Genomic DNA, 18,877 nt, shown 5'->3' with positions numbered 1-18,877 from the left:
GCAGTGAATTTCATGTTGACATGCAGACACCATCAATTTTACCATATGACACCATCAATTTCATGTTGACATGCAGACTACCAAGTAAATATGTCTTTATCACTTCTGAAGCAAAATCTTTTGATTCTCCACTTTAACAATAAGTATTTAACCTCACTGATATTTTGACCAAATTACTGGGGGAAATTAAGTTTAGAGGTACAGAAAGGGAACACAAGAAAAAATAAAACTAATGGCTAAAATACTTAACAAAATTTATTAATGACTAAAAAATGATCCAGTGAACACTGAACCTGGCAATAATAATAATCATTAAATAGAACCTACAATGGCAAAAGCTACAACAGGTTAAAATGTATTATGAAAAAATTAGACATGAACAACAGAGACTAAAGAATCAAATCATTGTTTTAAAGTTCTCATGGAGAAGAAATGATCCCAATGAAAATAATTACAGTAAAATAAAAAATGATAAAAATAGAAAATGGTTTAAGGAATTTCTCGATGGCTTAATTTTGGCACTTAACAAAAATGCACCATATAATTCTAATTTAAATGGCATATATGCAAAAAGAGCATTTATCAAAATCAAAACATTCTGTATTTACCACCACCCCCTCTCTAGAATTCCTTCTCCTAGCAATGTTTCTATTACAGCAACAAGGACTGCCCAATCAAAAATCTCAAATCATGCAATTTTATATAAATCTTATTTGTTGTTGATAACAGTTGAAGATTAGGAAAAATTAGCCAAGAATCACATGAACATTATCCTGAAATACTACTATCAGTAAAAAACGCACACAAGACAGGTCACAGTTAATAATTAAAAATATCATAACACTTCTCCAAGAAAACTTGTTGGAAACTAGAATGTTAAACAGTCAAGAAATCCACATGAAGACTCAAATCTTATAATATTTAGACTTATAGTATATATGGGAAAGTATCTGGAAAGGAAAAAAAAATCTTTGTAAAATACCTTAACCAGTTTTACCAAAAGAACAAAACAGAAAAATAAAAACGGTATAAAAACCAACAGGTGTGTAAAATATGTGGCGTCCTACAAAAAAAAGAAAGCAGTTTTCTGCTTTTGCTGATAATGCAAGCAACACAAAACAGGAAGAGGTATCAAAAAAGATATTTCAACAAACTAACTCAAAATATGCTTTCCATCAGAGCCTAAATTTGTTTCCCAACAAACAGACTCTTATCAAAAATAATTAAAAAATAAAAAACTACTAGACATTCATATTAAAGCTCTAAGGAAAAAAAGAGAAAAAGAATAAAAGTGACAAAATTCACTTGCTAAAATGGAATAATTATATTCTATGAGATTTTCTTAAAATCATTACTAAAGAAACTTAATAACTTCCTAAAACTATAGTTCTCAATAAAAGTGACTCTATGGAAAAAAAAAAAAAAAGCACCTTATTAACTGGTCATCATAAAGTACTCAAAACTAAAGTTCTTAAATAGGAAGTTTTCTATATTCACTTATATTATTGATTCTTAAAGCCAATTTCCTCAGCAATCACAATTGAATAAAATAACATACTTTTCATCAGCCGTTCCTTTCCAAATGGCTCAGATAACTTTACTGATCACCTAAGTATATTTACAGTCGCATATAGAGAAAGAAATATATATAAGAAAAAGGAGGGGGGAGCTTTATTAACAGCAAAAAGAATTTTGTTACCAGCCAAATCACATTGCTGTGAAGGAAGCTCTTGGATCCAAGACAAGATGGTAACTTAAGCAATGACAAAACATTTCACTGAATGATGACAAGTGGCATGCTTGATCTTGGAAAGACACTCTCAAATGTTGCAGACAGAAAATCTTCAAACATTTTGTTTAGGAATGCAGTATTGGTTTCTGCTAGGCAAACCTTTCCTGCAACATAAGGGCAAGACTTTTTTAATAAATACTCAATCTAACCATTCTTGTTTCAAATATACTTCAGATGTTTCCATTCTCTACAGCAGGGATCTCCAATCCCAAGGGCTATGGCCTTTTAAGAAATAGGCCACACAGCAGAAGGTCTCTCCCCAGTGCTAGCATCACCTCCTCAGCTCCACCTTAGATCATCGAGCATGAGATTCTCATAGGAGCACTGGTCCCTAGAGCCAAAAAGGTTGGTGACTGCTGCTCTACAGCATGGCCAATGTACAATGAATGAATCCTAAAAAGCATATTAGAGTTGAGAGTGACCTTGGAAATCAACTTTTTCTATGGCATCATTTTAACATAGATGGGCTTTCATAAGATTAATTAGCTAGTTACTGGCAATGGGAAATACAAACCGAGTCTTACTGATTTCCAACCCAGTATTCTTTCTACTTATCAGGCGCCATCCCTACATTAACTTCATAGCACCCGCTGAGACAATTTGTGCTTCTTACCACTAACCAAAAAGAATGAAATTGGGCCATAGAAGAATCAATAATTAACTACAAGATGGAAAGGAAAACCTTTTTGGGAAAAGAAGAAACAGGAACAAGTACAATAATGAGTGGGGCAGGAAGAGTGAAAAGAAGTGAAAGATGGATGCTCAACAATAGTTTTGTGAGGGTCAGGAAGTCTTTACTGCTCAGAAACTGGAGCTGCAACAGTTTTTAAAGTTTATCTTAAATGTTTCAATTGAACATATGCACTACAAAGCACTATACCATCTTCTCTGTAAACAGAATCCAACAAAAAAGCTCTGCCTACATACAAGTCTAAAAATTTACAGCACCAGAAATCTTAACTAAAGACTGTGTGTGGGGATATTAAATGTATATATGTGCATAATGTATGTGTAAAACTATGCACATTAGTAAATATGTACATATTAAACTCATATGATTAGGATAAGCTGGTTTTCATACATGATGTCACTTTATATAAAGCATCGCTTATTCATCTTATTGCCACTACTAGAAAATTGACTTTTTTCTAGTAGTAGCAATAAATTGACACTGATCAACCTCAATATACATAAATATACCCTTTTCTTGCGGTGTGAGAATAACTATCGTCAATCAGTCATAATCCATTCAGCTTACAGTCTCCAAAAGCAATATTAAGGCATATATAGAGTGGAAGCATAAACTTCTACTGATGTCAAAAGTCTGACATACAGCCTGAACAATATAGTCCAATCTACTGATCTAAATATCCACACATTCTCCACCTTTTCCAAATGAGTTCATTGTTTAGGCTATCTCCACTTAAGAAAACATTTCTCTTTTCTTAATCACTAAAGCAAGTGATTTCTGGGGCCCAGTTATATGCCAAGCACTGTGTTAAAGCCTGCCACTCCCATTTAGCGCAAGGGATTCTCCAACCTTTTTTATACCTCTGAATTATATCACCAAAATTACCAAAATTAAAGACGTACTGTTTTCAAACAATAACTACTAAGATATCTAGATACATATACATATGGAAATAATCTGGATTCAACTAAAAACAAAAATGACACCATAAAAAGATCATATGTACCACTTACCAAATGGGCACAAATGAATGAACTGGGACAATTAAAACTATTCTAAGTTTGTTTTCAATCTTGCAAAACCTGTGCCTAATATAGTTTTTGGAGGAATATGCTGAAGTCTAAACCTCTTAAAAACCTTTTCATTAGGCAAAATTCATGAGTATGAATGCTACTATAAAGAATAAACTCAAGTCAAAGATAAATGAATTCGAGATGAGAGAATCCTCTTAAGACAGCACCATTTTCCTCGGTATGACTTCCTAACCCAGGCCTGTTCTTCTTTAAATTTTGTATTGAGCAGTGCTTATAATACTTTCCTTCCACGCAAGTTTATTTTAGTAGTAAACCAAAAAGCAAATACATGCCTCAAAAAAATCAACAGGTCCAAATGACAAATTAAGGTTTCAAAGAAATTATTAGTTCTCTAATTCAAGCAGCTACGCCCCAGACCATTATTCCCTGATTGCATGGATTCCACAGACCCATAAAATGTTTTAAAAGATCCAGCACAAATAATCATGGCAGAAAAATATATGCATTTTAATTAAAATTAAGGGAATATGACAGATATGCATTAATCACTAAAAATGATGATACACACTGGAGTATTTTGACAACCTGACCAAGTAATTATTTTAAAGTTCATTACATCATTTTAAATAACTACTACTATACTGAGACCAGTGATAGCTAAATATATATGCCAAGAGAATGGAGAAATGAAAAAAGACAGAAAAAACAATCTATGTTGCCAGTTTAAGAAAAAGAATACAAGCAGTTTGCTGAGAAATGAAAATCAATAGTTAAAAAAGAAAGAAAATCAATAGTTAAACACTGCAACATTAAAAGTGTGAACTGTTACTCAAGACAAGTTATTTACTGAACATGAGTGGTTAAAATCTAGAGTTTCTTTAACTTTTTTTGTCTTTACTAACCTAAAACTATGAAAAATACTTCCTGACACTCTTGGATGTCAACGGTTTATATAAGTAAGCTTCACCAATCAATGACCATTATAAACTAAAAAACCAAACACTCACCATAGATTAAATGAATGATAACTATTCAGACCCACAACATATTCATAAACTCAAGTCATGCCTCATTTCATACTCTAGTAAGAATTAAAAGAGAATGCCAGACATCATTTATCTTAATAATTTAATAATTATGTAGGGGAACCTTTTATAGAGTGTTTTGTGATTACAGAGTATTTCTGTAATATTCCATTATTTTCATATTTTAGCAAAGCAATGATGGATCTCTCGTTGAATTATTGCCAATAAGATAATATGGGCTGGTAAATTAGGCATAATTAAGTTGATTCATAGCTGAACAACCAAACATGAATCGAATAAATATACATCTAGATCCAAATTTCCCAAACTGGTATTCCAATGAACCAGAAAGCATTAATGGGGTTGCTTTAATACCCTCTTGAAGAGTGATCTCAAAATATACTAACTAGTGTCTTAAAACTGAATACTACAGCTGTCAAGAAACTTGCTTAACATGATACTGCTTAAATTTATTGGCGCACATTCCTTTTTTTAAAGTGCACTTGTTAATCTCACACAAGTATTCCAAGACAACACTACTCTCATCCAGGGGTTAGTATTTGAATCACCTAGGTGGCCTACACCAGAACTGACTCGATGCTCAGTTGATGGAGATGCTGCCCAAGAATGTGTATTAAAAAGCTTCCCAAGTAATTTTGATACACAACCCAGATTAGAAATCACTAATAATACTTTAACCCTTTTTACCTTGATGCCATCTTTCACAGTAATAGGAATTCTTGGGGGTTTATTCTAATCATGTGAAGTGATTTTAAGATTTTTATTCATCATATTAAAGATATTATAAATTCATTTTAATGAAACATACAAAGGCAAATTCTGACTTTCCATTAACAAGGATTACATCTTATTTTATTCAAATTATGTAAAAAAAGGCATTCTGGTGACATAGCTACTTTAAAATGACATCTCATTTGTAAATTAATAAATGTTAAAAACAGGTTAAAATTGAATACATTAGACAAGAAAAAAACTGCAAACATGACTTGATGTTTGGAGGTCTTGTATTTTTTACTAAAAATTTTTAACCATTCTTGTGTTTTATTACTAAGTGATGAACTAAGGTGGCTTTAAGACAGGTATTTGCAAACACTTCAAGTAACACATTGCAAGTGTAAGTAGTCTTTATTTTCTAAAAATAAAAGGCCATATGGCATTATCACTCCATAGCATCTTTTTAATAGTTTTTTAAATAATTACCAACACCTTGTTGATATACAGGGTGTTAGAACACAGACAACCTACAGAGGTAATAATAATCCTGAACCAAATATTTAAACTAATGAGTTTAAATATTTAAACTCATTATTGTTTTTATGCTCATTACCTAGTATTTCAAGAAACTTAATTTTCTTAATGTTTCTTGTACCTAACCAATGGTCCACTGGATATACAAAAAAATTCAAAGAACTGAAATAATATGACTAAGAGTTTACAAAACACATGACTAAGAATTAAAAGAATTTAAAGCCCTCATGACAAATAGAAACATTGAGCAAAATTATTAACTGGTTATGGCACCACTATGTGATCCAATAAGCATTTGAGATCTCAAATTGCCTCACTGTAAAGGAAGAAAAACAGTCAAATTATATTAACGGAAACCTTTTACTACTAGAACACCTTCTTGAACCTGATTCACTAATACTATGTTGGAGAAATTGTTCTATAAATCTATAGCAGTGAGTTCCAATGATCTGATCTGTTCAAAACCCCATCCAGTTCAATGTTTTAAAATCAAAACTTGAGATGAAACCATTGAAGGTTATCTTTTAATTCTCCTACAGCTTTCAAGAACAAATCTAAGTTCTTCAGTTGTTACAGCACTGTCCAGTAGAACTTTTATGCATTGATGGAAATGTTCCGTATCTGCAACATCCAATAAAGTAGCCATTACCCACATGTGGCTACTGAGCACGTAATATATACCTAACTAAAAAACTAGTGGCTGCTGTATGGGACAGCATAAACTTTGAATATAATCTGACTGCTTCTAGACAAAACGAAAAAATCAGATTTACTCTCCCATCTGAAACAACCAAAAAACTGGAGAGAACAATGGTTTTTCAGATATTGAGCAATAAACAGCACACAACAGTGATCGCTGAGAGATGAATTAAACGAGTAGGGCCCTATAATCGCCCCAGCTTACTGCCTGTAGATGATTTTCAGACCACAGCACAAGGAAGAAAAGCCCAGACAAAGCCTAGGGGTCTTCCTGAGTTGAGAAGACAGATCTGGGAGGTCAAAGCAGCTGGACTTCTCAGGGGAGAATACTAGAGATGAGAGAGCTGCACAGAGTAAACACCAGAGATTTAGACGAGGTGTCTTTCAAGTCTTCAAGCTGAGTACTGATTAGCACATGTGTATGAGGAAACAATCCCAGGATAAAGAATCACCCAACTCCCACCCAAAAGGAGCAAAGAGAAAAAATCCCTTTGTCATTCAGAAGCAGCAGAATAATTTCTGTTCCCACCACCCACAGTGAGAAACCTCATAATGCACAAAGCATCAGAGTAGTCATAAAATTCTTGCCTCAGTAGTGTGGAAAAATTAACTCTTGAAAGTTGCTCTGGTTCCACCTAACAAAAGCTTAAAAACAAGCCTCAAAAGGATCAATCTGTCTCCAAATAACCGCACCCCAAGAATAAAGCCCAAGTACATTTATAGTACAAAAATATCTAACAACAAGATAATATTTTACCAGCAAGGTAAAAGTCACAATGTCCAACATCCGATCAAAATTAACGAGGCATGGAAAGAAGCAGGAAAATATGACCCATAAAAAGCAGAAAAATCAAACAACAAACCTAGAAATGACAGAATTAGTGGAGCAGAACACTAAAAATTAGAGTTATAACTATATTCCATATGTTCAAAATTGTTTTATGCACCTAATAACAACTTCAAAATACGTGAAGCAAAAACTGATAAAATTACAAAGAGAAATTGATAAAACCATAATTAGAGATTTCAACACCTCTCATAAATTGACAAAATAGAAAATCAGTTAAGGATAGAGAAGATGTGAAAAACATTAACAACCAACTTGTGAAAACGTTTTAATTGACCAGAAACACTGTGAACCAACAACTGTTCTTCAACTGCCAAACAAGATAAAGCAATACCAATTTGTATCCAGGTTAAGAAGTTTTCATAAAATACTTTGAGATTCTATTAGAATTCGATGGTTCAAAATAACGTCTAGAGCACAAGAGACCTTACAAATTCCTCCATTCCTGAGGATTACAAATCCAAATATCCAAGCCATTAAAAAAAAAAAAGTGACAAAGGCTGGGAAGGCACAAGGGCAAACTGGAGAGGGCTGATCTCCATCCCCAAAAAGGAGAAATCCCCCTCAACTACAGCCAGTGATGCCATGCCATGAGGGAATGTACACCCACTGTTGCCAGACTTTACAATTATCTAAGAGGTGCCTAAAATCTGGATTTTTATGTGAAGTCTAGATTTTAAAACTTTGACCACCAAATTCCGTAAATTTTTTTTTAATTCCTCTCTTTAATTCCCCCTACCACCCCAACTTCCACTTCTGACATATGGATGTTGCTGTTTCCCCTTAAGACCTGGATCTCTGAACGCTGGGCATCTCCTCCCACATGCTAGTGGCGTACCCACCAACCCCCCCACCCCCAGCCTGACACAGTCAGGGAGCCTGGTCCATGGCTCCACCTGGGGCGCAAACCCAGAACCTTTTGCGTGTAAAGCAGACATGCTAATCACTACACTATGGAGCCACCCTCAAATTTCTGTAACTTTTTAACCAAGCCAAAAAATAAAAAGCCTGGGGGTCAAATTCACGACCAAATTTCTGCTCTAGTCCAACAATCTCATCTTACAAATGAAACTAAGAGAATAAAATAATTTGTCCAAGTCATCAAGGCAGGTAATCCCACCAGGCCAAATCTTAAATACCATGGACATGGACACAAAAGTCCATACTTTTAGAAGAAACTGAAACCAGGATGGTTCCAGGACATGTAACTTAGTGATGCTTATCTTGAGGAAAGACCTGAAAACTGTCTTCAAATAGTTGAAGGGTAAAAATTTATCAAAGGCTTTCTGAATTGTTCCAGAGGACAAAAAAAATTAGCAGGAAACAATTACACAGGAAGAGACTTGGGTAAATTAGAAGCAAAAACTTTCTAAAAAGAAAGTTCTTTCAAAAAAGGTGTCAAACAACAATATGGCTATTTCCCAATATAGATTTTAGCTCCCTAACCCGGAGATATTCAGGAAAAGGCTTGGATGAACTTCCAAGAATATTACAGAAAAGATTATCTGATATAAAAAATGGCTGTATATGATCCTTTCTGCCTACAGCTTTATGGATTCTCATCATGAAGAATAACCTTATAAGACCTATGTAAAAATTGAGCCGGCAAGCTCAATGACAACATAAAGAGATCTCTGAGACAGCCCACAGCTTCTGGTGGATACGACATAGTCATATCCTATGTTATATCCTGAATAGGTTCAGTTACAGGCTGGACAACCAACTTATTAACTGTAGAGGGGATTCAGAAATTCATCACAAGGATGCCTGGACTGGAATGTCCCTTTCAATTCCTAGATTACTACATTACTTATGGCCAGAGTCCTAAATATCAAATCATCAGGCAGATTTAAACATCGAGGGAATGGTATTTAGTAGGACTGGTAGCGGGTCCCAAGCTCTTAAGTTATACACAGGATAGCCCACCACCACTTTAGGTATGCCTTTATATTTTGCATAAATTATTTTAAAACCATTCGATTTTGCCAGAAAACAACTTACTTCCAAGTTTTGGGCCAAACAACATTCTAAGTGCACATTTTCTGTAGGTTATAACAAAATAGACAAATGCTGATAGACAACTAAAGGTAAGACACACAAAATACACTGACTATAAAACTAGATTAAAAGATATTAGATACTAGAGAACACCAGATATTCCAATACAGCAAAAATTCAAGAAAGTCTCTGGAGTAAAAGGACAATGAATGAAAATAACTCTGCTAAAGTATTATGGACTGAGAGCAAGAAAAAGATGAGAAAAATGGTCAGATATACAGTAATCAAGGTAAAAAAAAAAAAAGTTATCTAAATTAATTTCCTGACAAGGGAACCAAAAAAAAATCGTTAAAGAGAAAATACAGAGTAAAAGACCTATGTAAAAAGTGAATTTAAAAAGTCAAAAGTGACAGTTGGACACAGAGAAAAATGAAAAAGTAATTTGAATATTGTGAAATACCACTTTTTAAAATAAAATTTAGAAAGCACATCAGAACTCACAAAAACAAATTTAAATTAATCAGACATAAAAGTAGCTAAATGGGCTCTGAGGGAAGTGTCAACTAAGAGAAACCAATACACTATAAAATTAAGCAATTAATGACAGCATGCTATTAATGCAAACTATACAATGTGAGTGGTTGCATGTGCATGCATGCAAATACACAAATAAAGAGAAGTGCAAAGAAAGGACTGGATGTTTGAATTAATTTCAGAGAATGAAAACCACAACCCCGAGACTCAGAAGATATGTTGCTTTATTCTATTAAACAGTATATAAAATTATTTTTAAATCAAAGTATTCAAGGAAGAGCATAAAACCTTTTTAGATTATATGTTTATCCTTTCCTAACCATATTTCCAGTTATTTCCTCACTAACCTCAACCTTCAGGCACCATCAAATTATTCAACATTGTCTTATCCTTCTCTTCATTCTCCTCAGCAGCACACACGATCCACTCTAATTCCTAAAAAAAACTGCAATCTCTCCCAAGCACCTGACCCTTCCCAAAATCCAACACCAAACTGTTAAATCCTTGAAGAATATTTTAATTGGGCTGTCATTATTTCAAACCAGCCTATCTAAATTCTTCATGTCCTTCCAAAATCAATGCCCTTCCTGACTTCATTTCTGATATGAACTAAATTACCTTTGATTCCTTCAATTTTTCCCATGATCTGTATTAAACTGCCAGATTCTGTCAGTTCTTAAATATAAATTGAGCATATTTGATCAAGAATGTACTATATGTAAGCACTGTGCCAGAAATGTTTATAAATTTAAGGGTAGGAAATGTCTCATTTAATCTATTCATGGTGAAATATGACAAACCATGAAAAAATATAATATGGCACATACCAAAGAAATAAAATGTTATAACCATAAGCAGGACAAAAATTCCACTTAGTGTTATCTATGTTGTTCCCGTACCACTGCCACCACTATTCAGTAATCAATCCCATATTCTACCCCCAAATTAATCTTTCTACTTAAAATGCTGTTTCTCAAATGCTTACAACAGTGATTTGCAAATTCCCCTCCCCATATCAAGATGGAGGATTAAAATGCAGATTACAAGACAGAGATTCCAAATCAGTCTGATGTGGAAATGTGAATGAATTTTAACGAGCTTTTAGGTAATTTGATTTGGGTGATTTAGAGTACACTTGGGGGGCGGGGAGCGGAGGGGGGGGATGCAGACAGGTCTACAAGGTAAATGTCAAATTCCTTAACCTGGCATCAAAGCTTCCCACACAAAAGGCCCTTGAATAACCAAAATAGGGAAAGGGCTCTCCTTCTAGAACTCTTCATTACAGATGAACTTGATTTTCTACAGCCTAAATGGAACAACTGTTCTCTCCTTCAAGCCTTGCTAAAAATGAACACTAACTTCGCCATTCCTCTTGGTCCTGCTCAAGCCCTAAACTTCCTAAATCTCACTAGACTAACCCAATTTCTCCTGCCTAATTCTACAGGGCTATACAGCTTGCCCTGAACCATTATTTAAACGAGTATTATTAACTTTTCAGATGGTTATGTCATATGACAAAGGACTGTGGAACAAACCTCTTTTCATTTCTCTCAGCATCCAGAACAACGCACATAGTGTGTCCTCTCCCTAAGGCAACTCCCTTTTGCATAAACATACCCAAGTAGAACTAATGTTTTAGAACTAATTTTTAGAATACTAAAAGGGGAAACTGTAAAAAGGAGATTTTTTTCCTTAGGAAAAGTTAAATAAATATATCTGAAATAAAAGTTTATCTACCGAAACAAATTACTAAATATTGTTCCTCCGTATCAGCCCACTAGATAAATGCTCCCTAAAGAAGTCTTCCCACATCATAGAGAACAGGTGAACTTAAGTCCCAAGAAAAAAATGTTAAACCAACTTCTGTTTTAACACCAATCAAGTTTACTTGAATGCTGACTCAAACAGCTATTCAAAAACAAATTATATGGAAGGAAACACTCGTTAATGGCTAATTTCTGAAACTTACATGTGCAATAAAGTTAATTTATAAGTCGTTCTATTACGATGCCTGAGATTCGATGTAAGTGTCTCTAATACAGCACTTATCCAATAATTGCTGGTTTACTTATCTGTCTTCCCCATAACACTGAACAACATATGAGTAAAGGGCATGTGTCTTATTCATCTTCCTATTCCACCACAACAGGCAATTAATAAAAATGTAATGAGTGAATTAAGTTTTCAAGAAAAAAATGATAGTGATTCTCCAAAGATGATACACAAATGGCCAACAAACATATGGATGATCAATATCACTAATCATTAGAGAAATGCAAATCAAAACCTCAATGAGGTATCACCTCACAGCCATTAGATATCAAAAAGAAAAAAATGTTTTTTAAACAGAAAATACAAGTATTTGCGAGGATGTGGAGAATTTAGAACCCTTAATCTGTTGGCAAGATTATAAAATGGTGCCAACAGCTGTGGAAAACAGTATTAGAGGTTCCTCAAAAAATTAAAAATAGAAATATACAATCCAGCAATCTCACTTCTGGGTATATATACAAAAGAATTGAAAGCAGGGTCTCTAGGAGTTATCTCACACTCATGTTCAAATCAACACAATTTGCAATAGCCAAAAGGTGAAAGCAAGTCAAACGTCCATCTTGGATGAGTGGATAAAATTAGTATATAATACGATGGATTATTATGAAGCCTTAAAAAGGAAGTTCTGTCACGTTACATGGATGAACCTTGAGGACAGTATGCTAAGTGAAATAAGCCAGTCAACTAAAAGACAAATACTGTATGATTTTACTTAACCGAGGTACCTAGAGAAGTCAAATTCATTAAGACAGAAAGAAGAATAGTGGTTACCAAGGGCTGGGGGAAAGGGGGAAATGGTGATTGGTTGGTGGGTATAGTTTCAGATGTGTAAGATGAAAGTTCTGGAAATTTGTTTCACAACAATGTAAATATACTTAGTACTGAACTGTACACTGAAAACTGATTGAGATAGCAAATTTTATGTGTTTATTAAAAAATTTTAATCAGTGATTTGAAGTACAAGAAAAATAAAATCTTAAGTATCAAATGAACTCAAGTTTGAAAAAAATATAAAACATTCATATAAAACTTATGCAGAATTATCCAAATGGCCTTTTAATTTAGCTTCCACTAAAACAGGGGTCTCCCAACCCCTGGGCTGCAGAGTGGTACCGATTCATGGCCCGCTAGGGTCACACAGCAGGAGGTGAGCGGCAGGAGAGCTTCATTTGTATTTGCAGTGCACCCCAGCGCTAGCATCACCGCCTCAGCTCCACCTCAGATCATAAAACATTAGATCTCAAAGAAGCACCAGTCCCTGGTGCCAAAACGGTTGGGGACCGCTGATCTAAAAGATACATAGTTTAAAATAAGTCACTCCACATAAAAACGGCCAACATCACTAGCTATTAGGGAAATGCAAATCAAAACCACAATGAGGTACCATCTCACACCTGTTAGAATAGCTATAATCAACAAGATAAGTAAAAACAAATGTTGGAGAGGATGCGGAGAAAATGGAACCCTCATACATTGCTGGTGGGACTGCAAATTGGTACAGCCACTATGGAAAACATGGAGGTTCCTCAAAAGACTAAGAATTGATCTACCATATGATCCAGCAATCCCTCTACTGGGTATTTACCCCAAAGACTTGAAAACCTATATCCGAAAAGATATTTGCACACCGATATTCACAGCAGCATTATTCACGGTGGCCAGGACAAGGAAGCAACCAAAGTGTCCTAAGACAGATGACTGGCTAAGAAGCTGTGGTACATATATACGATAGAAAATTATTCAGCCATAAGAAGAGATGAAATACTGCCATTTGTGATGACATGGATGGACCTTGAGATAATCATGCTAAGCGAAATAAGCCAGACAAAGTTGAAAAATCACATGACATCACTTATATGTGGGATATAAACCTAAAAACGACAAACGAATAAGACAAACAGAGACTCACGGACATGGACAATAGACTTTTACCAGAAGGGAGGGTTACCTATGGAAGGTGAACACATAATGTAAACATATATACGCCTTACTGTTAAAATGTACAGCTGAAACTTACCAAATTTCATTAAGCAATATCACCATAAAAAATAAATTAATAAAAAATAAAAATAAAAAAATAAGTTGCTCCAGGCTATTATGTTCAAAGTTCATTTTAGAAGATTCTTGCCATTTATAAATAATTTGCTCAGTCAAAAACCAAGTTAATTCTGCTAAAAGAGAATCAAAATTCTAGACTAGAAGAGATTCTTGGAGGATGGGAGTGCATAAACAGTGGCAAAATGAGAAAAATAAAGTGGAGGTTGTTCATAAAACTAAATCTATTTAATTTTAAGGCATATACTTTATTCTGAGAGCACATACTTCCTACTGTGAAACTTTTGTTGTTAATGGTAATTTCGTCCATTCAACAAGTTGAGCCGGTGACTGTCAGGTGTAGGGCTACAATGGTGAATACAAGAAAGGCTCTCACCCTCAGGGAACCACCTCCCGCCTAGTGGAATGTAAAAGTAGCAGTATTAAGGTAGGGTTTTGTTTTTAAGTATTTAACATTCAAAACAAAAACTTGTTCAGTCTATGTCACTCATGTCAATAGGAAACACTGATCTCCGGCCCCTTCTTTTTATAAATGCAAAACTGGATGTCCAAAAGGTCCACAACTAGTCAGTAAATCCAAAGTTGAAACCACTCTATTTCTAGACTCTAAAACACCAGGAAAATATTCATGTGCCTGAGTAGAGATTTGACCATATTAATTTACAGAATTCCAAATATCTCAGAGTAATAGTTTTCCGCTTCACATTTCCTTCCAATTCTAACAGGATCTGATTCTATATTTCAAACCTGTTATATCATTTGAGGACTTAAGAGTTTAACAAAAAACTTAAAATCTCTAGGATAGAATTTATCAAATCTCATGCCATTAAAAGAAATTAAAAGAAATTATACTTCCTGCTAAATGATAAAGCACATCCAACATTTGCAGTAAGGAGGAAAAACTGACACAAAAAATAGTACCCACAGTAATACTGTCTTGGTCACTGTTTCTGTGGCCTAGAAAGTACAGTAATATTCTGGAGCACTGCTATCCCATTCACTTCAGAAAGTTTAAACATACAAAGCAATTGAAAAAATAGTGATAATCAGCTAATTAACACTTCAAACAACAATGATAACCAAACCTGTAATTCCAGTGAATAGTCTAGGTGTGACAATAACTGACCTGACAGCTCAGTCTCCTCTCTCACTTTCTCCTAACTACTTCTCCACAAGGATGGGATATTAAGCACATATGACATCAAGTCCTTAGATTTGTTTTCATGGGTTCAAAAGTTTTTTCCCACTTAAAAATAAACCCTCATATAACATGAATTTGGAGAAACAAACGTGAAGAAGGTATAGTCATCCTCTTTTGTAGATAAAGGAAGCTAAGGCAAAAAGTCAAAGCAATTTACCTACACAGTAAGAAGAGCCAAGATTTGAACCTAACATCAAGATTTTACTTTCCCTCCCTCACCTCCTCCTCTCACTTTTCTTCCTGAATCTCTCATAAACACCTACATGCAAGTCACTAGGTAGGAGAGAAAGGATGAGGCAGAAAGAAAACAAAAATGTACAAAAGATAGTATGTTCTCTAATATTTCAGAAGAATTAGATATAAAAACAGCACTGAGTTTTAAGTGTCTATGACTGGAACAAAGGGTTATAGAGGTTCAAAGGCCAAAGAGAACTTTTAACTGGAGTGAGCAAGGAAGAATTCACTACAGTGAGAGGGAGTTTATGAGTTAGATCACAGAGGGACAGGGTATGTTTTAGGCAGAAAGAACTTCAGAAAGCAAAAGGTGGGAAAGAGAGGAGGAAAATATAATGCATATGTCTGAAAAAGCAAAAATAACCTGAAAACAGAAAAATTATGTAAGAGAGCAGAATACAAGGCTTAAAAGGTAGGACTAGGTCAGATGTTGGAGGATCTGTGGAAAGAAACGCCCCATTTACAGTACTAAGGCAGAATTAAACTTAATTTTTACATATTATCTTCAGGAAATAAGACTACACATGCCCTATTAATTTCAATAAGTTTATGCTTTTTCAACTAAGAAAAAGTCTACGATAGCACCTGATACAAAGTTGATTAAAACACTGGATCTAAATTTAAATGACCTTTTTTTTTTTCTATCTGGTAATAACCACAGACTACATCCAAAGAGATTGGGGGAGTGGGGGACAACTAAACCTACATCTAGATTGTTGAAATTTTATGCCAGCTACTCAGTTATAAAGGAGAAGTATAACCTACAAATCTTTTCCAGAGGATGGTGACAGAGGGAAGCTGAACAAAAAGAATTACAAAGCTCCACTGTCAAAACTTCTTGTGTTGCCTAGTTGAAAACAAAACAAAACAAAAAACACTACAGTTGGGAAACTCTTTTTAAATGTAATTTTATCTTTAATGTCATTTTTTAAAATCCAGGTTAGAATCTGGGAAAATGTTCAATTAGACCACAACTACCCTGAAGCTATTGATAAGAATTTAAAATTCCAAGCATCTACAAGATTCAAAACTATCATTTCCCCCTGAGAGAGCTCAGTCCCACCCACCTAGTAAAAAGGAGACTTACCAGATCTTCAAGTGTTACTTGGATAATGACATCACTCTCTACTGTTGTTCCAGCAGGTCAGGGTGGGCTGCCCTATGCCCTTTCTCCCTACATCACCCCTACATCACCAGAGCAATCCCTCCAAAAGATAGGTTTGTGGAGAAGCTGTAACAAACAGCTCCACCTCCTCAGTCCGTAAACTATCGAAAGCTGGTAAGACATAAAAAGAAGCACTCCATAGAAAGTGGGAGTGGGGTAAGGAGGTACCTTGAAACCAACCAAATTCTTATGCTTACATTAGTAAAATTTAAGCTGAAAGGGAACTTTGAATCTAGCCCCAAATTCTCATTTTACATTTTAAGAAACTGAGGCCCAGGGCGGTTAAGTAATTTGCCCAGAGCAAGTGCTTCCCTATAAAGGTATTAACTATCATCAGTCACCAGTACAGTAGAGCTTAACCACATTCTAACATAGTTACTTAAGTTTTTATAAGATTAAGTACCTGGTGTGCAAAAACACAATCTTCACCTCTTCTGCACCCTCTCAGTGCCTTGCCCCAGAGCTATACAGAAAATGTTGAATCTCAAGTGAACAGTCACAAAATTACTCTTTATCTAAGTTAAGATAAAGTGAAAGCCTGAAATGCCTGAATTTCTCAAGTCTTGACTAAAGGAATAGATCAACAAATCTCAAAACTTCTAGCGAAATAACATGAAGTAGGAGGATATTACTGTTACTTTCCGTCAGCTGCCCTTTTCTTTTTATTAACGTTTTCAGAACAGGTTTTTTGGAAAACATTATTATATGTGCAGTTAATCCAAATTATTATCACTTTTGAGACACTTCTACTTATTAGGCAATTTAGTACATCTTCATCTCTCAAAAATAACTTGAAAGTATACTGCCCAGCATAAATTAATATTTTTGAACAAAAACACCTAAATAATCCTCTACCAGTTCACAATACATTAAAGCCACAAAACAGGAAACATAATCCTGTAAAAATGCCACCAGCTAAAAAAGTTAAGAGAGTCCCCCATGAGTATTCCTTGGCTGATTACCGTCCGTCAAAGCATTTGTTGAAGAACCTGGGGAAAAGTTCCACACTAAGTTCACTAGCTATTGGGTGTATCACATTATAGCAATACTCATACATAACACCAAAATGCTGCACGCCACACGTACAAGTTTTAACCAGATTTAACCAAGATAGGTATTACGTCAACTCTCGTACCGAAGATTTTTTTAAAAAGGAACAAGATGCATGCATATTTCGCCTCACTTAAAAAACTTAAAAAAAAAAAAACAGAAATGGTTAAGGCGTTGACCCAATGCGAATTAAAGTTTTGAACGCTCAGACCGCTGTACAAAGCGGTTTAGATGGATTCTTTCTGAAATGCAGGACGAAAGTCCATTGGCGAGTTTCAAAACCAATGGCCGTATACTACTGCACAAATAACAAAAGCTTAAGACAAACTACCAAGTTGTCGAACCATTGCTGTTACCATTGCCCAAATTTTTTTAAAACAAGCCTTGAAAAGGGAACAATAAAAAACGTCTCACCGCAAACACAGCACGAGAGGGACTGTCGGAAGTAAGGCAAGAGCCTGTTAATCTCAGTAAACGCCTTGGGGTCTCCGGGGTCGTAGTTGAGCACTAGGCGGCTCGCGGAAATGTAGAGAGCAGTAGCATTCACGGGGTTCATTGCAGACACTTCGACACCGTTGGCTCCCGGTTGAAAAGAAATTCCGGATCCAACTTTGTAAGCAGCCAAGGAACAATGGCGAATTTGCAACAATTCGGAGGAAATCAGAGCAGAACCACTGGTCAAAGTAGTAACCAAAATCCGTGCAAGTTTGTGGAGCCGAAGCAATCCTCCCACACATGGGGGCCTTGGCGCCCCTCCTCCGTCCCTGAGACTTGCAGACCAAAAAAAAAGAGAGAGAGAGAGAAAGAGAGAGAGAGAGAAACCAGCGTTCGAGTTTGTCCCGGGCGGCCACGGGGCGCAGAACGTGGCGGCTTCGGCGCTCGGGCCGGGACTCGGCTCTCAGTCTAGCCCCGCGGCTCCGCGGGCAGCCTTCGCGCGAGCTGCATCTCCGGACGCGAAGATACCTCCTCAGGTCGAGCTGGGCAGGAGCAGGCCCCGGCCCAGTCCAAGGGGCGGGCACGCTTCTCACAGGCTGCAGGGCCCTTACTCCATTACAGCGCCCGGCGCGGAGACAGCAGCGATAGCAAGGACGACAGCTCGGGCGTTGGCTTCCTCGATCTAATGCACGAAGCCGCGGCAGCGGCGAATGTTGCTGTTGCGGCTGGCGGAGGCCACCGCCGCCGCTCTCTCCATATCGGACGCGAGGCCCAGACCACGCCTGGCTCTCCGCCC

General features: G+C 35.9%; 1 protein-coding gene across 1 annotated transcript in view; it reads right to left on the bottom strand.

Annotated features, from left to right (window-relative positions):
• Nucleotides 1–18,877, bottom strand: part of MSL2 (MSL complex subunit 2) — a 29,144-nt gene extending 10,267 nt beyond the window's left edge. Inside the window, exon 1 of the mRNA XM_006907220.3 lies at nucleotides 18,061–18,877. Coding sequence (XP_006907282.1) covers nucleotides 18,061–18,202 — 142 coding nt within the window. The 5' untranslated portion in view covers nucleotides 18,203–18,877. The remainder of the gene's footprint in view (nucleotides 1–18,060) is intronic.

The sequence above is a fragment of the Pteropus alecto genome, unplaced genomic scaffold (assembly GCF_000325575.1).
Source record: "Pteropus alecto unplaced genomic scaffold, ASM32557v1 scaffold92, whole genome shotgun sequence".
Taxonomy (NCBI): domain Eukaryota; kingdom Metazoa; phylum Chordata; class Mammalia; order Chiroptera; family Pteropodidae; genus Pteropus; species Pteropus alecto.
The sequence above is the reverse complement of the archived record's forward strand: the minus strand, read 5'-3'. Positions and strand labels throughout refer to the sequence as shown.